The sequence below is a fragment of the Myxocyprinus asiaticus genome, chromosome 31, assembly GCF_019703515.2.
Source record: "Myxocyprinus asiaticus isolate MX2 ecotype Aquarium Trade chromosome 31, UBuf_Myxa_2, whole genome shotgun sequence".
In the NCBI taxonomy this organism is placed as follows: Eukaryota; Metazoa; Chordata; class Actinopteri; order Cypriniformes; family Catostomidae; genus Myxocyprinus; species Myxocyprinus asiaticus.
This window is the reverse complement of record NC_059374.1, coordinates 31,323,180-31,346,899: the sequence shown is the minus strand read 5'-3', so window position 1 is coordinate 31,346,899 and position 23,720 is coordinate 31,323,180. Positions and strand designations below refer to the sequence as shown.

Here is a 23,720-nt window from a genome sequence, read left to right as displayed (position 1 = left end):
CGCATCCGCGTCAATCAAACTGACCGCTGTGGAGAAAGGCAGCTAATCTTTTTACATCATACCACGATTTCAGTTTCAATGTAATCAGTTGTGCAGCTTTCATGGATATCAGACTGAAGTCTCAGCAGTCAAGGTGTGCCGGTTTTTAAAGTGTGTTTTTTTTTTTTTTTTTTTTTTTTTCTTCTTCTCCTGCTCATGTAAGCGCATGCAATAGCACCGGGATGAGACTTTTCAGCGCGAGTGAATTTGCACAGGTTTTACAGATGATTGTACTATATTAAACTGTATGTAATGCTGAATATAATGTATAATAATGCTAACGGTCCTGATATTTGAAAGTCCTACTGATAATGAAAAATGTAATGTCTGATTTCACTAGTAAATTTATACTATGGCAAACATTGTTTTACTTATATATGTGTATATATATATATATATATATATATATATATTAAGAATAGTTTAGAAACATGTTATCAGTGAAAATACTATTTTAAAACTATAATATTAAAATACTTATGTATGTAATCAGTGACAATGTACATAATTATGTATTTTTCAGCTGGGGAGAATGATTAATATTTCTATTCTTGTGTCACCATTGGCCTCTGCCATCTGGGCTGATTTTTTGTCCCACTCCATGCCCTTTTGATCATTTTACTCTTTAATGATGAGCATTTTTTGTGAAGTTTTACAACTAAAGGAACTGTTTCGCATATGTCCTGAAAGTAATAATGATAATAAATTCAAACTTAACTTTTCCTGATTCTGGCTTTGTTCAAGTTTTGTGAGAGTATAGAATCGCGAATCCAGTAATGTAAATCAAACCAAATCCTTATGCCCTTTATCATTTAAGTTTTTTGAAAAATCATATTTTAATAAAATACAGGAAATACAATTTCATTTTTATCCGATTAATCGTAGAAATAATCAAAGATGAATCGATTATCAAAATAATTGTTAGTTGCAGCCCTAGTACATTCATTTTAACCAATAATCTTGATATTGATGAAAAAAATGTCCATGTACACTTTGTCAGCTACATATGCAGTAATGTTACATTAATTGATTAAGAATGGTAGTCAAATTCTGTACTTTTGTAATAGTTTAGACTTGCAGGATTGATACTAGACTCATCAACTGGTAGGGAAATGTCTATTTCCGGTGTTTTCCTGTTGGGTGCAGGTACTGGAACCCCTCCTCCCCCTCCCCTTCGCCTCCGGCAGGCTCCCCAAACCACCCAACGCGTGCTAGCTCCCTCCCGGTTGCTGAGAAATTGCTCCAGACAGCTGATTTGTTGGTTGTCAGAACTGGTCGCTGTGTGGCTGATAAGGGCGCGGAGGCACGAGATGAAAAACTAACTGCCTCTCATGATTTCAAAGGCAGGCCCATCAGCCCTGGGCCTGCAGACACATGTAAATGTCTCTGGGCTGAAATCGCCAGGGATGTTTCCTCCACGCAGAGGGGTGCTCTTTAAAGAGCCACCCTTGCATGAGTTAGCCTGCGCTCAGCGTGCATCACAGAGAAGCGCACATCGCTGCAGATACAAGCTTTGAGTATTTCATGCTAATTGTTTGCATGTGGTTATTGCTGCCCTGGCTGTACAAACACAGCTTTAGATGATTCCTGTTGAATCCTTTTTAAAGATGAACAAAGGTAGATGAACAGATGATGAACAAAGGGACATAAGGCAGCAATAATCAGGCCCTGCGAGAGCACAAGCTTATGCACAGATAGAAAAGTGATATCTTCTCTGATTAGCTGGTGCAGTCGGCCTGCTCTTGAGTTTTTAAAGGAATCATTCACACAAATATTAAGGTTCTGTCACCAATTACTCACCCTCATGTATTTCTAAACCTGTATGTCTCTTCCTTTTCAGTGGAAAATAAAATACGTTTTTTTTTTTTTTATATAAAAGTTTGTCCAAGCTTACCTTTTATAAATTGTGACTACGGCTGTCAGGCAAGATTTTCAGTAAATAAAGACTTCAGTTTGGGTATGTTCCTCATGCAAAAGCTATGATATGGCTTCTAAAGACTTGGTATATAGTGCACAAGTTGTATGAATTACTTTTATGCTGCTTTTTTGTCCTTTTTGGAACTTTACAACCCATTGGCCACATCCACTTTCATTTTATGGAAGAGAACAGCTCAAAACATATCTTTGTGTGTTCCACAGAAGAAAGTTATACAGGTTTGGAATGACGTAATGGTAAATGATGACAAATATAATTTTTGGTAGTACTACTGTATCACTTTAAGGACATAAAAGCAACAGGTATGGAGATGCTTCAGGCTGGCTCAGCAAGAAACAAAGAAAAAAGTGTCTTCATCAACCCAATCCTCTCATTCATGTCCATGACCACAAGATTTATACTAAGAAAGGTGGAGCATGGTAGACAGGTATATAGAGTGGAGACAGTGTCAGATGTATGACCTTGGAGGACACTGCGAGACCTGGTCCGGCCTGCAGTCGAATCATCAGGTCTGATCAGTCACAGGATGTTCTAATAGGCTTGTACAGGAAGCCATTGCGAGAGACGAGGTCACTGGGTAATTGGCTGTGAATCCTGTTCCAGCATCCTCCCATGGGGCGGCTGCCCCTGTAACTCACTTCCTGTCAATGATGTCAGCCCGAGAGGCTGCTAAGCCCAGACTGAAGGGTCGATGAGGGGGTACTGGCTATCATCCAGGGCCGACAACTCCAGAGTAAATGGCAAGGCGGCAATGACTGTAGATCACCCATACAGCCTGTACATACAATAATTGCCCTTAATTACCTCATGCCCCAATACAAAGCCCTCATATGGTTGTAGCCTAGCCTTTGCTTCAGACAGCACGGCCTTGGAATGTCCACAGGCTGTTCATAAACCATCTGATGCATATTGCACGTGAAACTGGAAAACTGTTTATCGATCTAATAAGTGCTAATCTGACTATCCATTTATTTATTTATTTGGCAAAAAGTCATGTAGTTAGTAGAGCTGTCAGAATTAACATTAACGCACGCTATTAGTTAAAAAAGTTAATAATTTTTTCTTAATTGTGATTAACGCATTTACCTTTAATACAGCATAAAACAGCATAAACACTTGTATGAAGGGCAAAACTTTTTCGATATGCCCGCCCAGAGTCATTTCACCGACGCAAACTTCACAACACTCAACAGCGCTTCAGTGTCAGTGATAAAACAAATCCAACAAATCGGTGCCATTTGATGTACAAAACAAGCCCAGATGGGACTTATGATAGAAATAAAGTATTTTATTTTTAGCCTAAGTAAGGCACATTTTAATTACCACAGAAGCACATCAAGTCTTAACTATCACCAAAACGCAGGAGACGTTTTTATCTGCAAGCGTTATTCATGTGGAGTTCAAAGCGGCCCTGACACGAATCATGAAATCGGCTTCACGATTGCGGCTTCACGATTGCGGTAACAAAGTTGATAGCCATAGTCTACCCACAGATTAATAGTGTGGATGAGATTTTAAGAGATTTAATGCCCAGTGGTCTTTATTTTCTGACATAAAAAATTCACCTAATGATTTTTTTTTTTCATAGTGAGGTTCAGGCCTTCCACAATTTTGCAATTATGACCGGCTGACTGTAGATTAACATAACATTTCTCAGATAAACCCACCCCTAAACAACCCATCAAACATTACAATGTGTAATTTCTTGCTTTACAGTACATGTCAGTCAGGTGGCTCTTGTGGGCGGTTCTTGGCAAGAATAAGCTACAGACCACACCTTATGCTGCTGAAGGTCTGGCTGCTCGAGACTACTAATACCCCATCAATCTGTCTGCAACCACATTCTGTAGACTCCAAACAGCGTGCCATCCACCTCTACCGAACCTTTGTGTTTACCCCAGCTGGGCGGGAAGTGGATGCCACTGTGTCTTGGAGTCAGAGAGCAGATAATTCAGGTGGTGTTTTCTTCCCTAAACAAAACAAACTGTACATATAATTGCGGCGAGGTCGCACGGTGCCGGGCCAGAGGCCACTGGCTTGTTTATCTCGTGCCCTGTTATCATCCCTCCCGCCTCTTCATCTGCTCTTATCACGGCCGGCATTGAGAGGGGCTCCACAGCTTCCTGTTTTGGGCTCTCTGTCAACCCGTTTGTCCTTTTGACCCCGGGGCTTATCTCTCACTTTCTTTAAAGCCAAAAGCCTTGTCTAAAAGCAACGGGGCATCCGAGCCGGTTTATAAGCGCTCTGTCTTTGCTCTTTTTGTCTCTGTTTTTGTAAGTTCATGTATGCCAGGCTAGCAATAATGTCTTGTCCACCCACTTTTGAGGTAAATGAGGATTATATTTTAATGGGATAGTTCACCCAAAAAAGAAAATTCTCTCATCATTTACTCACCCTCATGCCATCCCAGATGTGTATGACTTTCTTTCTTCTGCAGAACGCAAACAAAGATTTTTAGAAGATTATTTCAGCTATGTAGGTCCTCACAATGCAAGTGAATGGGTACCAAAGTTTGAAGCTCCAAAAGGACATAATAAAAGTAAACCATAAGACTCCAGTGGCTAAATCCATATCTTCAGAAGCGATATGATAGGTTTGGGGGAGATACAGATAAATATTTAGGTCCTTTTTTTTTTTTTACTATAAATCTCCACTATCACATTCTTCTTTTGTTTTTGGCGATTGCATTTTTTGTGCATTTCTTCACCTACTTGCCAGGGAGGAGAATTTATGGTAAAAACTGACTTAAATATTGATCTGTTTCTCACACCTATCATATCAATTCTGAAGATATAGATTTAACCACTTGAGTCTTATGGATTACTTTTATGCTGCCTTTATGTCCTTTTGGAGCTTCAAACTTTAGGTACCCATTCACTTGCATTGTGAGGACCTACAGAGCTGAAAAATTCTTATAAAAATCTTTGTGTGTGTTCAGCAGAAGAGAGAAAGTCATATACATCTGGGATGCCATGAGAGTAGGTAAATGATGAGATAATTAAAATTTTTGCGTGAACTATCCCTTTAAGTGTTTTGGTTTGCCTGTCGTGCAGTGCCAAGAAAATTTAACCAGCTACATAAAACAGCATTTTTAAGATCAAACAGAAGCTTTTGCCAACCGGTTCTGGCCATGGACTGAACAACCATGCAAGCGGTAATGGCAAATGTTATGTCACCTAATTAATAATCATGAGCCAAGATGGTAAGGTTTACAATGTGTCCCCTCCAGGGCCGTAGTCGGGCTTGGGACAACTGGGAATGCACCCCACATTTCAGAACGTTTCTCCACCCCAGTTTTGTGTGTATTTGAGTATCTTTGTGTAAATGTGTTGGACAAATGATCAGTACTCTCTAACCAAACATTCAGGTCTAATTTAAGGCTCATACTTTTTGTTAATCAGCCAGTCTGCCTTGTTCTTAGTAGATGGTTTTACTCTGTTGTGCTCTAGGTGAAAATGGATCCTCAGTAAAAGCACTTAGAAATGAGACAAAACAGTGTGTCATGTATTGAAAAGCTTGCAAGGAAACATCAAATGTTTCGTAATGGAATTTAGATGCTGGCTGGCTCTCCAAATCCTATTAAAACAGCTTTGAGCCTCCGTCATCTCTGAGGAACAGACTCAAAGCTATTTTAATAGTGCCCAGGACTTCATCATTTTAACAGCAAAAGAGTTCCTGCTCTGTACTAGATACATAATTTGCATGGCATTAGGACCAGATAAAACGAAGATTGCTGCACGACTCAGTGGCTCATTTATGCCTGCTCCATACGATAATGGCAATCAACAGATATTTGTTGCTTTTCCTGTTCATTTAACTGCTTCTGTGTCGGTTCACTTCAATCATGTGCTGTTTTTTTTCCCCCTCTTCCTTTCTTCCTTGTTTTCCATTTCCTCTTCCCCCCTTCCTCGGCCCCTCCATCCTCTTCCTATTCCTCTTCACAGGATTCGGCTTTGTAACTTTCGAGAATGAAGACGTGGTGGAAAAGGTCTGCGAGATTCATTTTCACGAAATCAATAATAAAATGGTAAGTTGGTTTCACCTCTTTGCAATTTTTCAGTTCAGGGACCGAGATTAATATTTGATGCTGGAAGCATAATGGGTGCTTATAATGGGCACTGTACACAGAGGGTGACAGTGAGGGCGGGTGTGTGTCATCCCTTTCCCCTGACCAGTGTACATTCAAGGGGATGAGGAGTCACTGGTGTGCACTGGCCACAAACCATGAAATTGTGTCTTGGATCCCTGTCTACCAAGCTTGGAGAAAAGGCCTGTCTCCTCTCCCCATCGCAATTCCCTCAGCCAGGGAAGACTGGAAGAAGATGTGGCAGTCATTCCGTGGTCTTGTTAAAAGTGTACAGTGCAAAAGATTGAAAGAAGATTTAAAATCAAAGCATGGATGCTTCTTGCATGTTAGCACCTGATGCCCTGTCATGTGATTTCATGTTTGCCGCTAAGGTTTGTATTAGATTCCCAATGTCTCGCCAAGGTTTCGAGAATGAAGGACAGTGGAGGGACACGGTTACTGACCTTGAGGTTTCTACAGACAGGCCACAGATGCAGCTCGCACTGCTCTCAACAATTCACCAAATGAGGACAATCCTAGTGTCATTCTACATGACAGCCAGTTAGCAGAGTTTTTAATGAAGGTCAGCACTGTCAGTAAAGTTCAGTTACTTATACTTACAAATTACCGAGAAGCATGTGCCTCAAGGAGTTTTCCATGAGCTGGAGAAGAGAACTGACTTGTGGCTTTGATGGACAGTGTTGGGGAGTAACTAAAAGTTGTGACACTACTAATTTGACTTCATTTTACAGTAGTGTCACAGTAGTTAAACTGTTATCAAAATAGTATAACATTTTATATTTAAAAAAATTATAATAATACAGGATACTTTCTCCATCAAGTAGCAGTGTAGAGGGAGTTTGGAAAATAATCTGATCATTCTAGTGAATAGGTTCACTTGGACGGTTCATAAGAGTCGCTATGCAGAAGTCCCTACTCAAATTTTAGGTCTTCTTTTTAAAGTGAAATATTTTATTGAATGCTGCTGTCCATACTGTGTTTTTAATTATAGCTTTATTATATTTAGATGTATTTAAAGTAAATTTATCCTATGGACGATTAGTCATTCATTCGAAAAACCCTCATTGTTTTTGTGCTAGAAAAAAATTATGGCCCTGATTAAATCCCTCATGATTTCATGAAATAGTTATATATTTAAAATATGTAGTTAGTTATATTCTACAGTAATGGAGTCAGCTATGTTTTGTTAGTAGTACTATAACTTTTTCAAAAGACATGTTTGATTGTATTTTAACTTCTGTAAATCATGAGAGGCTTGTAGCTTGGCTTCCTCAAAGGAATTTTTTTGGGTTCAATACAAGTTAAGCTCAATCGACAGCATTTGTGGTGTAATGTTGATTACAACAAAAATTCATTTAAAACTTATCCCTCCTTCTCTTTAAAAAAAAAAAAAAAAAAGCACAAATCTGGGTTACAGTGAGGCACTCAAAATGGAAGTGAATGGGGGCCAATCCGTAAACGTTAAAACACTCTCTGTTTCAAAAGTATAGCCACAAGTCATAAACAATATATGTGGTACCATGATTTTAGTGTGATTAAATCTCTTGCTTACCTTTTCTTTGTAAAGTTATAGCCAATTTTACAACTTTTTTGCCATGACAATGTAAGGCCGTAAACCTTAAAACCCTAAAACGACCATAAAATCGATGATGTAAGCAACTTTACAGCTTATATAATACACAAGTTTTTATAGAAGAATTAATGTAATTGCTTTTATAAAATTATAAGCTTCACATTTCTGCCTTTAAGCCCTCCAAAAATTGGCCCCATTCACTTCCATTGTAAGTGCCTCATTGTAACCTTGATTTTTGTGGTAATAAACATTATGCCACAAATGCTGTCGATTGAGCTTAACTTGTATTGAACACTGAATATTCATTTAAACACAGTGTTAATGACAGTGAATCCCAGTATTCCATTCCAAGTATGACAACACAGGCCTAGCCTCTCCTTGACTCTCCATTGATTTTTATATGATATCACATCAAATATTCTCATTATTCAATGAGTGACTAGAAAAAGCAAGAGTTTTATTTCTTTTTTTACACGTATCCCCCAGTGTCTCTTAGCAGGAACCTCGTTGTTGACCGACTGGCTAGCTTAAATTGGACCATTGGAGAATTGCTTGCATAGCTAATATCAGCTTAGAAGGTTTAAGAAAAAGGTAAATAGGGGAAAAGGGGAATCATACAAAAAGCATTTAAAAATGTAATTCTGTCTTCATTTACTCACACTCATGTCATTCCAAACCCTTATGCCCCTTAATTTCTTCTGTTGAACACAAAAGGAGAAATTTAGAAGACTGTTGACACTGCTTGTTTTTTTCATAGAGTGAAAGTAAATGGTGACTGAGGCTCTCAGTCCCTAACATTCTGCCTAACATTTATTTTTGTGTTCCACGGAAGAAAGTTATATGGGTTTAGAACAACATTATGACGACAGAATTTCCTTTTTTGACTGAACTGTCCCTTTCAAATGACAGCTTTGTCATGGTACTTCATTTCAGATCTAAGAGTGGCATCATATTTGAGATGTTTTGCCACAAATGCGAGGCGTGAAAACAGGAATAAGGTCAAGGAATGTTCTTTGAGAAAAACAGTAAACACTGTGCACATACCCTGTCTTCCTGCTCTCTTTTGCTCTTCTTCTGATTTCAATTGCCATCATCAAGTTCCTTTGCCAACAAGATCAAAGTGGTCTCTGAAGCATCGTCTGCTAGCAAGCCTGTGTGCATATTTGACTTGCTAATTCTACCATGGTAATATTGTTATTATCATGAATATTTTGTACAGTGGCCGTAATGATCTCCCTCTGCTTGTGGAATGCCAGCTCCGTGTGTCGACTGCCTGCTTGGTGAGTCGCCATCTTCAGAAGCACCATCTGTGACCCCGACCCCAGGCTGTGGAGCGGAGAGTGAGCCAGGCTCAGTAGCTTTTTCTAGAGAGGCTCTGTTGACCCAGTAAGGCTACTCACAAGCTGCCAGGCCCTGGATATCCATAAATGACCCTAAATGGTTCCAGAGTCTGGAAAAGCTGGGCCGGTAGAGGTCTCTACAGACTTCAGGCTTCCTGATCAGCTCATTTGATATCTAGCCTGGAAATCCAGCCAGGCATTAAACATTCAGGAGACATTTCCTTGATCCCACAAGCTTGAGGACAGGAACACTGGGCTTGGTGCCCTAACTAGCTGGAAGTTTAGATCCCATGGAAAGGGGATGAGATGGATAGAGATTACTGTGAAATGAACGGTTTAGAAATAAATTTTGAGATGGAAAAAATACATGAAAATAACTAGTCTAAGCATGTTTGCTTGCCTTAGCTGGTTTAAAGCAATATTCCTGTGTTCAATACAAGTTGAGCTCAATCGACAGCATTTGTGACATAATGTTTATTACCACAAAAAATTATTTTGACTCGTCCCTCCTTTTCTTTAAAAAAAGCAATAATCAAGGTTACAGTGAGGTACTTACAATGGAAGTGAATGGGGCCAATTTTTGGAGGGTTTAAAGGGAGAAATGTGAAGCTTATAATTTTAGAAAAGCACTTACATGAATTCTTCTGTTAAAACTCATGTATTATTTGAGCTGTAAAGTTGTTAAAAATCGTCATTTTTACAGTCATTTTAGGGTTTTAGAGTGTGTTGAGCCATCGTCATGACAACGAAGTTATAAAATTGGCTATAACTGTACACAGCAAAGGTTAGTACATGATATTATAACACTAAAATCATGTCTAAACTTTTGAAACAGTGAGCATTTTAATGTTTACAGATTGGCCCCATTAAATTCCATTGTAAGTGCCTGACTGAAACCCAGAGAAAAGGAGGGGCAGGTCAAAATACATTTTTGTGAAAATCAATATTATGCCACAAATGCTGTAGATTGAGCTTAACTTGTATTGAACCCAGAATATTCCTTTAAGCTTGTCTCCCACCTGGTAAAGATGGTCTGGGTGGTGTCCCAACCTGTCCAAGCTGAAAAGTTCTCAGCACCCCATTAAAACCAGCCAAATGACTAACCTAACCTGGCCTTGCCTTGCCTTGCCTTAAGATGCTTTTTTTGTTTTCTTAGCAGAGACATTTAAAGTAAACAAAACAATGCAGGAATATAAATGGACAACTCATCTTTAGGGAGCCAAACACACATTATGTCTTGACTATTTTATCAATGAAAACAAGTAAATGAAAGCAGAGAGCAACTAGTTATAAACTGCACAGATTTGGATGGGAAACACTACAAATAGATCAACATAATTGTTGTTTTGACTGGTTTCCATCCCTTTGAATGGCTCATTCTAGAGTCATAATATCCTGTTACATCTGTTTGCATGCTTTTTTCCAAAGTCCTATTCTGCACATTCTGCATTTTATCAGACATTTCCTTGTGCTGGCTGTCATGAGGAATACTGTGGGGCAAATTCACTAAACAGTTGCAACACCTTTGCATGCAGTATTATTTACTAACCACCCACAATCCAATTTAACCAGTCACCATTTGCACTGAAATAGCGCTGAGCTGTATTTAAATTAAGTCATTATCATTATTTTTAATCACAAAACACTTTTGAACTCTTCTAAGGAAGTAAAGCTCATTATAGATGCGCCTTTTCACAAAACCCCTTGTTATTTGCCTGACACGATTAATGTTGCGCTTTTACCGCATACTTTCTGGGTAGTTTATGGAATTTCATTTAAAAGAGATGTTTGTGTACATGTTCTATTGATAATGACAGTATTCACTCATCATGAAGAAGAGTATTATGACTCCATGTAAACCCCCTCTGTGGGAGTTCTCATGGACATATGACTGCACATGTTATCTCTCTCTCTTTGCCTGTCTATCACTGCCTCGATCTCTCTCTCTGGGAATCATCACCTTTCTAACCTTGGAACAGAATGGACTACATAAGTCATTTCTCGTCACATCATATTCAGAACACATCCTTTCCGTTACCTGCCGTTATTATGCGATCAAGTGCTCTGTCAATACCCTCCACGCCCTTAACGTGTAAAGTGCAATGCCACACCATGGCCATCCGTGCCTGCAGCCAAATGATGTGAATTCTTTGCTCATGTCCTCCCTGCCAGTGCCCTTGCTTCCTGCAGGCACTACGGAGGTTGTCGTTCTGATTTCTGTTACCGTTCCCGCCCTCCTCTCAGCTTGCCCCGGCCTCCTAGCCGGCTTGCCGCCTGCCCACCGCGAGTCGGCACATTAGCATGTATGATAAGTGCCAAGAGTGTCAGAATGCCAATTTAGTGTCTGCCTTGCCACGCCGAGGCCCCGGCCTGCGCTTTCATTGGAAGATAATCTACCGCTGTGAGAAGAGAAGGGGAAAAAGTGTCTGCTCAGGATGTGAGAAAATGACTCCTATTTTCCCGCCCTTTTTTTGCCTGAAGGATACCTCTCTGAAGCAATCTTCAAGACATGGTGCAAACAGCAGTGACAGGGCAGTGTTAGTGTGCTTTCATTCCTGCTTCATTTAGCAGGCATGCACCACATCTGGGTCCAGTTATATGCACCACAAATATGGGAATTTGGATTTGATGTAAAAATGTTGGTTTTAAAAAATGTAGCTTAGAGTGTGACACGTTTTTAGCTTAGCTGGAATATTTGAGCTTACTGAAGCTAATATGAAAGATACTAAAGTGAAAATAGTCAGTAAATAATATAAGCAATTTAGCAAAATGTATTCATCTGGAAATATTCAAGAGATTGTTTACCCAAACATAAAAATTGTGTCATCATTTACTCACCCTCATATTGTTCCAAACGGATATTACTTTTTTTATTGGAGATGTTTGGTAGAATGTTAGCCCCAGTCACCATCCACTTTCATTGCATTGAAAAAAGATGCAATGAAAGTAAATGGTGACTGAGAATAATATTCTGCCAAACATCATCATTTGTGTTAAATCAAGTCTGTCAAGTTTGGATCAACATGAGGATGAGTGAATGATGACATAATTTAATTTTTTGGTTGAAATGTCCCTTTAAATTCATGTAAGATAAAAATGGTATTAATTCAAGCATCTTGGGTAAGTGTAGCTGTGTAGTGTGATTTCTTCAGTGTCTCAATACTTTCCCCTATCCCAGTTAAACATGCAGAGACAACTTTAAGTAAGACATTTGTAGGTGAATTTCCCCGAAGTGTAAGCACTGTGGCCCTGTGACACTATCAAAACATTGCTCTGTTTGTTTGAGAATCCCAACCAGCCCGACACAGCACACTGGCTTAAGCATTGGCTTCTTTTTATCTGTTTTCTGATCAGTGGCAGATGGGGGTTGTGTTTGGAAACATGTTTAAAAAACATTATTTTTTCAATTCCGTTGTTGACACTATACACTTTCATCTTGTTTTCACAATATGTTTTTAATCAGACAGAGTTAAAACAGAAAACAAACAAACTACACTAACGGTCTACCCAAAGCAAATAAACCAAGTGTGAAAACCCTTTACAAGGCCAGATATTTTTTTTTTTCTTTTCTTTTTTTCTGTTTGTAAATAGCAGCTAAGCATGTTTAGAAGTATTTCTGTTTATTTGTCCCCTCTCTAATCACCCAGATCTGTTTAGCCCTTTTATCTAATATATGTTTATTGTCGCTGTGTGTGTGTGGTGTCGAGATGTATTTACACACTCCTGTCACAGTATCTTAAAAGTAGGTTGGCCTAATGGAAGGGGACTGTGATATTTGAAAAGATTACAGTAATTCAGCCGGTTGTAATGGAGCAGGCTGATTCTGGAGAGCTCTCCGCAATCTCGAAATGTCACAACAAAGAAAGGAGGAGATTCAGCACATTTGCGTCTTAAATTGAAGGGCAGGGGAAAACGGATCAAGAAAACGGGGTGCGAGAGTTTGTGCATGTGTATATCAGAGAGAGAGCGAGAGTAATAAAGCAGGGGCATGGTTTTCACTACTTGAATTTTTCTCTGACCTTCCCAAACTGTGGAGGAATGATGTCATAAAGATGAGAAAGATGACATTATGAAGTCACCAGGGTCCATAATAAACACTCGCCAAGTGCAAAATTCAAGTAAAAACTGGCTTTGGCGATTAAACGGCAAGTTACTCACCAGAGCAAAGCCCTGATTAAATGTTTGGTTTCTAAGCTTGATTTTTTCCATCTTTATGTGGTTACCAGAGTTCCCATTGTAACAGGCTGTTGAAACAGACATTCTGTTTGGGAAACATAAATAGTCTCTGACAGGCATTCTTTTTTGTTGGCGAATATAGATTTCTGTGTCAGATGGAATAGCTGTAAGTGTATCAATAATGTACGGCAACCCCAAGTCTCCAATGTAATTTAATTCAAGTTGCGATGAATTATGCCTCAGTGTTAAGCCGCGAGTTCTGGCGCCTCTGGGCAAAAGAGCAGGGGGTTGTTTTCTTTTTTGTCTTTGCCTTGCCTCTCTTGTCTGTTTTATCTGTGGGAACTGTACAAACAAAACATAGAATATGGCATGACCTCTCGAGTAGTGACGTAACAGGATTTCTCTGGGAGAGCTGTGATAACATTTAAATATGTTGTAGTTGATGTGAGACCACACTCACACACACACAGGGCCTGTAGAAGAAAGCTTGATGTTAACTCAGTAGCTATTTGAATCTGTGTAAATCTTTATATTGATGACAGTTTCCACATGAAATTTAAATAGAGTTTGATTTTCCTGTGTATGACATACAGGTACAAAATGTTACAAAAATGACACTTTACCACCCTTTAGCATATGTTTGCAACTAGCTCCATTTGTGCTACAGATATGATGCAGTACCTCAAAAAAGAAAGCTTAACACTTAGAGAAGTGTGTGGCAGATAACAAAACAGGCAAACAATCAAACAAAAACAAGGAATTAATAAAGGAGGCATCCGAGGATAATCTAGGGACCATAATATGATAGAGTTTTCAGGATGGGCTCATTTGACCTACCAGACAGAACACCCTAGCAACCACATAGCGACAGGGTAAATAATAATCGTAACAATTTAGCAACTGCATAGCAATGCCATGGCAACCACCCACAACATCCTAGAGTCAATCTAGCAAAATCTTGTTTTACAGTAGTGCTTATGGTGTTACAGTAGTAACAATAACTGTAGTAATGGCCAAAATTGTATTTTGTCGGAAACTATGGTTACTCATTTGCTACTGTAAGTGTTGTCCAAAATATTGCAAAGACATGCAAAATTATTTCAGAAAGTAAATTCCTTCCCTCTCCTCTAAAGGGCTACGTGCTTATCCACTATCACAAGATAAAAAGAAAATAGATTAGCATTTTCAGAATGAAATATACTGTAGATAGCAAACCTAAGGCTGAAATCAATTTTTTTTATTTTTTTTATTGGTTTTATAATAGGGCAGTGTAGAGAGACAGGAAAGCAGGGAGAGAGAAGGGGAAAAGAGATCGGGACATGACCCAGGCCGGAATCGAACCAGCTCACATACGTGTCCAGGGCGAGAGCACTATAAAAACAACTCCCCTTGACCTTCTTTATTTGTTGACAGTCTATAAAGTTAGATTCTCTACTTTGATGATGAAATATGTTCTCATGCTCAATATCAGAGATGAAAAATTGATGTTTGAATGAGGGGGGCCCAGTCGACTTGCTTCTCTGTCTGGCTTTATGAATTCTCCAGTGCTACAAAGGACAGAATTAAGACTTAATTCCTCAGTCAGCCCACCTGATTTCTGATTCATTCTTTCTTTATATATATATATATATACTGTATATACACTCACTGAGCACTTTATTAGGAACACAATGGTCCTTATAAAATGCCTGATGTTGTCTTCTGCTGTTGTAGCCCATCCGCCTCAAGGTCCAAAGTGTTGTTCATTCTGAGTTGCTATTCTTCTCACCACAATTGTACAGAGTAGTTATCTGAGTTACCGTAGCCTTTCTGTCAGCTCGAACCAGTCTGGCCATCCTCCGTTGACCTCTCTCATCAACAAGGTGTTTCTGTCCTCAGAACTGCTACTAACTGTATGTTTTTAGTTTTTGGCACCATTCTGAGTAATCTCTAGAGACTGTTGTCTGTGAAAACCCCAGGAGATCAGCAGTTACAGTAATACTCAAACCAGCCCATTTGGCACCAACAAACATGCCGCAGTTGAAATCGCTGAGATCACATTTTCTCCAATTTGATGGTTGATGTGAAGATCAACTGAAGCTCCTGACACATATCTGCATGATCATGCATTGCACTGCTGCCACACGATTGGCTGATAATCACATGAATAAGATGTACAGGTTCCCAATAAAGTGCTCAGTGAAATTATTTTTATATATCAACATTCACACACAGGTTAGTGAATTAGACCCAGTGTCTTTAAAAAAAAAGTTACTGTAACAGTGTTTAAAATGGGCAAGGAGGAGGCGGGAACTGGCTGAACAGTCAAAATAATGTTTAATGAAAATGTAAAAAGACACAAACATAAACAAACATGGCAGCTGCGTGTGGCTCTCTCTCTCTCGAACTGCTGCATCCGGCTCGGCCTTATCCCTCTCCTCAGATGATTAGCCCGATTGGGGGATGGCCGTGCGCTCCTCGTCACAGTTACCTTTGTGGAATGTCCCCCATTTCAAAGTCAAAACAAGTGGCTGAAGTTTTTGTTTGAGTGACATTTCTTGTCACAAGGTCAAGGCATCAGATTAGGGGACTGGATCTAATCTATCACTAACCAGCCAGCTAATAAGCCATATGTGTGTTCTGTGGAGCTGATCAATCCTGTCTCACACCTCTCGCCTGCTCACACCGGCTCTGCCGAGGACACCGACACTAATGGCCACATTTGCTCCAGCCCACCAGTGCTGTGTTCCCACTCATGATTTCCTGACAATTAGCGAGGCGAGTGAACGCACCCTGTTCTCATCTCTGCTGTCATCCTTCCTGGCTTGACCGTCCACTTAACCTGCTCTTTGGGGTGAATGGTGGATGTGAGATATAATGGGGTTTTTACCTCATGACATGTACACACACATACAGTAAACAAACATAGAACACTTTGAAGTCTCTGTTGGACTTTGTTGCAATGTGTGGTAAAGCAGGTGGCAAGATGAAAATTACAGATAAAAGTAAAAGTAAAACATTTGGTAACACTTTATAATAGCTTTCATTTGTAAGTCAAGAGGATTTTACAGAATTTTCAGTCTTAGAGAAAATCTGCGGAATAATGTGGAAAGAATTTAAATATGAAAAACATAAACAGAGTTCAAATACTATACCCTTATTTGCATTTTGAAAGCATTATCAAAACATTTAACAAATGGACATGCTGTGTAGTTGGAATTCTGAAGAAATATTCAGAGATTTCTGTGGTATTCTGCGGGCACAAATTGCATGCAGGCCTATAACAAACATTTTAATAGAATTTAAATGTTTAATAAAATGTATAAGAATTCTATGGTGAAAATGATGGTGATGGAAATGACATTTTATGCATTTTTAAAAATAAAATGTTTGACTCGTTTGCCTTGCTTAGGCTAATTTCATAGCAAACATTTAATGAATCCTAAAGCCCCATTCACACCGGCAGTGACACCATCCCATTCATTTTCAATGAGAGCACAGCGACATGAGCCGTCGCCGTGGGGAGCAACGTTTGCGAGCGACTACCAATGAGAGTGAAGACAGAGGAGTGTGAGATACTGGAGTCGACTCGAGTGCAGGCACATTTGTCTTTAACCACATACATAGTTATGGCCTAATAAAATGATGCGTTGAAAACCATGTCGGCATTCTGAGTGACTTTGATTCATATATTGATATAACGTTCATCTTGTTTAATGATATGATGCATTATGCACTGCTGCAGGTTATCTATAACGCTCTCCCCTACAGAATGTGCATTTTTAGAGGCAATTCCTTGTCAAATTAGTATGATATCTTCGTTTTATTGGCATTAGCATCTGTAAACAGCATTTCAAACGCTACTATGGTCAGTTGTGCAGTCCACCAATAACATTAGAACAGCGGCAGCAGTAGGAAAGCCCACAGATCGCAAAGTCTAGCAACAAGCCACCCGCAGTGTGAACGGGGCTTACGTGCACACGATTAAATTTAATTACATTTTTGGTAAATTTGGCAAAATTACTGCTTGATTGGAAACGACGCCTAATATAAATGTTCTGCTCTCAGATGATTTTTACCTTGATTTTTCTGTTTTCTTCACTTACACTTGCATCACTTGTCTCATGTTTGATTTTAAGAATGCTCTTTACTGACAGTTGTTGACTCATTAACTAGTACACCAATTTTTGAAAAAACTTTGCTGGAAACCAAATTGTTTGATGTGGTGGAAGTGATGCCAACTCTGTTGGAGAGTTGTAATTTTTCAAACATTTATAGAAATGATTTTTCCACAATAAACACTAAAATAGTTTGTTTATTTCACTCTTATTTAGATTGTCATAGCTTTAAACGTGATCATTTGTATTTTTATCATGGATTTTCATAGTTAAACCCTTATATTGTGTTCCGATCAGAACTGACCGATTATTTATTTATTTATTTTTTCTGAAAACTGTAGTTTATTTAATCCATTTGGAATAAAATTACATGACTTTTTCACACAGGGCACCTGAACACACAAAACATTTTTTTAGATAATTTTCATTTATTTATTTATTTATTTTTATTTATGTATTTATTTATTGATTTCACTTTGTTACACCTGTGACGTTCCCGGTCTAACATGACTGGTTATTGGAAATGAATGGATTAAATGTCAAAATACAGAAATAATAAGTGATCAGGAGCATCCCAGTCCTTTAGGTGAGCACAAATGTGGATGTGTGGCTTGCACACACAACGTCCTTGGACACGCACACACACACACACACACACACACACACACACACGTACACACGCAACGTGTATTAAGCGCCCATTTGTGCATTGTCTGTCCATGTACACTCTTTGAGGAATATTTCAAGATCTACTTACCATATTATGTTGTGTTTGGGCTCATTTCAATCAGGATAGTCTGTTGTTATTTATGACATGTCATTGTTTATGTTAAATGTATGTTTCAAGAAGTAATAAGGAAAAATGTGACAAAAAGACTTTAGTTTATTTTATTTATGTGTGTCAGTGGGAATTTCATACACTAATGCTCACTTCATTTTGGCCTCTGAATGAAACAAATTTGCTCATTGCATTTTACTGATTGAGACCTTTCCAACGATATATAACACATAGCTATCTCATCTTTTTTATGTTTTTATAATTAGCTAATTATGAAAAAAAAAAAAAAAAAAAACAACTGTTCTAATTTGTCATAAAATTAAAAATCATTATTGAAGAATTTGTTGGATCAGCTATATGCATTGTTAAGTCCAGATTCTAAGCTTTAAAATGACAGCTATTTTGTTTAGATCAAGCAAATGGTTATTCATTTATTACAGATTTTTTTTCTGCAGGGAATGCCCCCACTAACCACATAAGCTTAGTTCAATGAATCCTTCTATTAATATATAATTTTTTTTTAAATGTTCAAAAAATAAGTCATTATTACTAAAAAAGAGGTTAACAAAAAGATCAAATGCAATATATTGGGATAATTGTGCAATATGAGAGATTTATTAACAATCTTAGTGGGCCGGTCATTTTTGACCGGGAACACAAAAGTTTAGGTATTGAAAGTATGGGTCTGGGATTAAAACGGTCAAATCTATACATAAAACGCATCTGAAAAGTACCAAAAATAAATTATGAAGCCTTGGTAAAAAAATTAAAAGTCCGTTTTAATGTGACCTTCATATAACAAAAAGAAAAAAAAGTTAATCTTTTCATTTGAATAAAAATCAACCCCTAGGACATGAAATTGCAATTGAAGTTGAAGAAACACCAATGTATAAATAAGTTAATTTACATACAAATATGAACAAAAGTATTTGAATTGGATGGATTCTGTACATATAATAATCAAGTTTCACAAAAGTGCTTAAATATCAAATGTAAAGAGGCTTTAGGGCATCATGTTGGGGAGGTTCCTCAGATGGGCTTTGTTTTAAACCCACTGTCCTGATTTTGCCTATACAGTACTTCATTAGGTCCAAACGTGAGAACGTCCACTCAATCAACAGTTCACTCTCCTGCTCTTTCCTCCTCTTTCTCATCTTCTCCTCCTCTTTCCACCCCTGTGCTGGCATGATAACAGAGCTGCCCTGCGCTCTCAGGTCATTAACCACAGGCTCTCGTATTTTCATTAACGAGGGACAGGAGCTCATCATTGGCCTACCTCGACTGACGAGGGGTAATTAGTTAAGTAATAATGTGGAGCCGCAGTCATGGCTCTTAAATGCCCATTGGTGACAGTCAGATCGGAAGCCAGGCTTTCCTCGTCTATTAGCAACACACAGAGATTGCAGGCCTCATCACTGAAACCACAAACTGACATAATTACATGCATCACACTCACACACATGCACACTCTCCTTGTCTCTCCCTTCCCAGCACACACACTTTTTAGTGCCAGTGGCTAATGAAGGCATCTTGTATTTGGAGAAGTCCTCAGGACCTGAAAACTGATTATAAGTGCTTGTTGGTTTATGTGCTCATGTTTGGAAATGAGACAGTGATATATGCATTGTGATGTCTGGAGTTTGAAAATAAAACGTTCTTTTAATGCTTTCGTTGACATATAAGGTCATTTGGAGAATCGAGGTGTTATCTTTAACAGATATCTGGATTTCCTTTATCTTTAGGAGCTGAAATTCAAGGATATTTTATCTCACAGTTAACATCAAGGGCAATATACTGTCATACATTCACTTATTTTGATGTGTTACATGCAGAGTATATTAATTAGTTTGGAACTCTGCCAGTTATTTGAAGGTATTACATTTTAATTGGGTGTCTGGTAATTAAAATGTACCATTAGATTATGCATTTCACATATGTGTCTAGGATAGTTGCAGAGAGCTGATGTGTTATAACAGTCCAAAACAGGGATATTTATAAAGTTTAGTAACTAAGAAATTTTTGTTTGATGCACTTAGTAGCAAGCAAACTAGGTATTCCTGCACAGAATTGTATATTCTGCTTAGCTTTCTGTTTATGAAATAGTGAATAAATAATTAATATTAACTTGTTTATTTCTGTGATTAATAGTTGACTGTTTAACGCATAAACATTTTTACAAAATTAATGCAGTGTCGTTTTTTTTTTTACTTTATTTATTTCAATTCCTGAAACTTCACTAATGTTTTACCCACTTCCTGTGGATAAAATTGCCATATATACATTTCCTGGATGCTCGACTCGACTGCACATCCTAGCACAGAAACTGATTGTGTGGAGCAGTGCATGCTTATTCATTACGCGTGATGCATGCCCCTGGCATAATAAACACGTGAGCAGATTTACTGTAGAGAGAATGGTGACTTCACCCGCAAGCAGTGAGCCAGGTGTGGGAGAGATATGTGCAAGGTGCTGTATTTCTTCGCATTAGCCAAAAACACTCACTCACTGTAATCTGAACCAGTGTCAAAAGTGAAACAGTGCGATAGAGACTGAACGGGAGTCAGAAAATAATCGTTTTGGGATTTTAAACTTCAGCAAATTCAGCTTCAGCTTTCAATTTGTTTTTATATCCGTATGTATAGTGTCTTATAATGCATTGGCAATGTACACTTTAGTTTGTCTTGCCAATAAAGCATAATATAAATTGAATCTGGTCTTTTGATCCTGTAATTTAAAAAATCCACTGGAGAACGGCAGAAGAATTTGCACAACTTTTAATTACAGCATGTCCACTTATTTTATGGCATTTAAATGTATACATTTATCAAAGGTCTATACCTGTAAAAATTTGTCTAATTTACTCTATTCGCAAAAAATAATGAACATTTTAACATGTACGTATTAAAGTAATTAAAATAAATGATGACTAACCAATTTCTTGCAAGTTCTTTGAGAGAAAATATAAATAAATATATTCATGATTATATTTTAATGTTTGTTTTAATGTACCATGATTAATCGTGATTAATCACAGAAAACAATTAATTCGTTAGAAAATGTTCATCGATTCATAGCCCAGGAAATAATCAGTACTTATTACTTTTTATATGAACAGAAATACATATCTTAAAATTTCTTCAGTGTTTTATGACCAACAATTCGGAGAAAGTGACACACCAGTACATATAAACAAAAACAAAAAAAACTGTGATTGGTCACTAAATTTCAGTCAGATGGTCACTTCTGTCTATGTGGGTGATTCTTGGCCAGAATAATTTAGCTAAAAAGTTGAATATACTTTATGCCGATAGTCAAAAGTGTAGTCGAAGACTATTTTAAGCAAGTTTGAAATATGTTGTGGCATCTGTGACTACTACTCAGAGCATGTCTCACCAGTGCACACAATAGAAAAACAAACTAAGTTGCCAGAAAGAACAAGAAGCTTCTGTGTCGTAGTGTGCACTAGGCCTTTAGTCAGTTGAACTAAAGCTCCAGAGACGAGCAGGAAAGCATCTGTAATGTAAATGGACATGTAGGTCGACATGGTCAGGGCAGATTGTCTGCAATGCCCTACCACAACCCCCATAGTCTTCATAGTCACTTCAGGTTATTCCATTCAACCATTAATGTGCAGTTTCCACTATACTTACTCTAGGCACCAAGTATGCAATGGAGGAAAAGTGAATGCATGCACCAGCTATTAGTCTGTCAAACAGAAGACTTGAAATGTATGTTTGTGTGAGTGCAAATGTTTTTATTTTTATTTTTTTTATCTACATCTTGTTGATTATGCAAAGTGCTATTTTTTCATAAGAAAAATAAGTTCAAAACTTAAATTCTAAATTTCAAGTAATCGATTACTTTTGTTATGTGTTAGAGTACTCGACTACAGAATGCCCATCCCTAAATTTAACAAGCATTTTTGAGAATGAAATTTTCCCTGGATTTGCCAAAGTTTGCAAGGTTAGAGACATCAGATGCTGTTCTAGTGTGGATGAGAGAGTTAAATGTTTTGCTATGTTCACGCCTTTCATTGACATTAGAACACTGTTTTCCTCCACTGAAAATGGAGCCTTTTTAAAAACGCTCTTCATTACCACATTATTTGGAAAGTGATGATGTTAGAAAACTGAAAATGGACTTTTCAAATGAAAACCGATTATTGTAGGTGTGGCCTAATGCGTTTTCAATTGAAAAAGCATTAGTGTGGATGCGGCCAAAACTCTTCAAACTCCAAATGCCAAAAATTCAAATTAAAACAGATGGACACATTTACTTTTCAGAACTATACTGTACTTGGAGTTTCTACATATATTTTTTAATATTTTTCTGTCTGTTTACTTTATAAACACAATATAAACCATGTCATTTTCCACTAAAACAAGACTAGATAAAGCCTAGCCGCATCTCACAGGTGAATGAGCCTTTGTTGACGGATCTTGTGCACAATATTAAGCACAATGTTAGGGTTAGCATTTTCTTACCATGTCATTACCACAAACCCACGGATCCTTCACTCTGGTGCTGCACTTAATTCTGATGCCGGTGTTTGCAGTTGGTCTGTCAATCTTGACGCCCACTCTGTGTGTTCTGTCATAAGCAGGCTCTTAACCATGTATTGTGGAGGAGGGCAAAATGTCAGTCAGCACAGCGGGAAAATTATCCGTCGAAGGCGGCATGGTGCTGGTTGGGGGCGGGGGGTGATCAGGAGGAAGTGCCCGGGGTAGAAATGGTTCAATGATGAGGACCAGATTAAAGTGGCAAGACAGTGGGGGATGATGGGAAAAATTCTCAGGAAAAACAGAAAAATAAAAACAACTTTTTTCCACAAAATTCAGCTTTTATGTCCAAAGACAGTACATGGCATACTTTAACAAACATCAAAAGTGCTCTTGAAAAACTGTGATGGCATTAAGACAGTGCATTACCAGCTGAAATACAGACAACAGAGTGTTTGTTTTATTCCCTTTCATTTTGTCAACAAGTGATGCATTGTCTTTATGAGAGCTCTGATAGTTTATGTCTGCAAGGTGACACAAGCCAAATTCGAACAACATGTTTTTTATTTCCTGTGGGCTTGACATTTGTAATTGTTAGACAGGTCCTCTGTGTAATAAGTGGTCTCCATCAAGGAAATAGCTGGACTGAAAGTCATATTTTGTGCTCCATCCACAGGTAGAATGTAAGAAGGCCCAGCCGAAGGAAGTGATGTTTCCTCCAGGGACACGGGGGAGAGCCAGAGGGCTGCCCTACACCATGGACGCCTTCATGCTGGGAATGGGCATGCTGAGTAAGTGGCATCTCATTTTCCTGATAACAATTAGTCATAAATAACACTGTCAATTACTCATTGACCTGTATGCTTCTTAAACGCCTCCATGACGTACAGTTCGCATTGCAACCAAATTTTGTTTTGTAATGTGAAGTATTTCCAAGGGGAAAATTAGGGATTTCAATGAGGGAAAAAAAAATAGCAGGACTTGATTTTATTCATCAGGATTTGATTAGATCTGGAAAAGTTGGCGTTCTATTCAGAAATGGACCTAAGCTGATTTGCTGGTCTGGTTTGCTGGTTTTAGAGGGGTTTTGGGCACTTGTCAGCTGGTTAAGGCTGGGAGACCAGTTGGCCGACTAGCTAAACCAGCTGAAGACCAGCAAACCAGTTTAGGCTGGTTTAATGTGTTTTTAACACCT

General features: G+C 38.3%; 1 protein-coding gene across 9 annotated transcripts in view; it reads left to right on the top strand.

The window, feature by feature from the left end:
• The window catches only part of LOC127421751 (RNA-binding protein Musashi homolog 2), a 418,524-nt gene that overhangs the window by 293,010 nt on the left and 101,794 nt on the right, over positions 1-23,720 (top strand). For all 9 annotated transcript variants that reach the window (XM_051664845.1, XM_051664841.1, XM_051664843.1 and 6 more), the window contains exons 8-9: positions 5,920-6,002; positions 23,202-23,316. In XM_051664845.1, the coding sequence (XP_051520805.1) occupies positions 5,920-6,002; positions 23,202-23,316 (198 nt within the window). The remainder of the gene's footprint in view (positions 1-5,919; positions 6,003-23,201; positions 23,317-23,720) is intronic.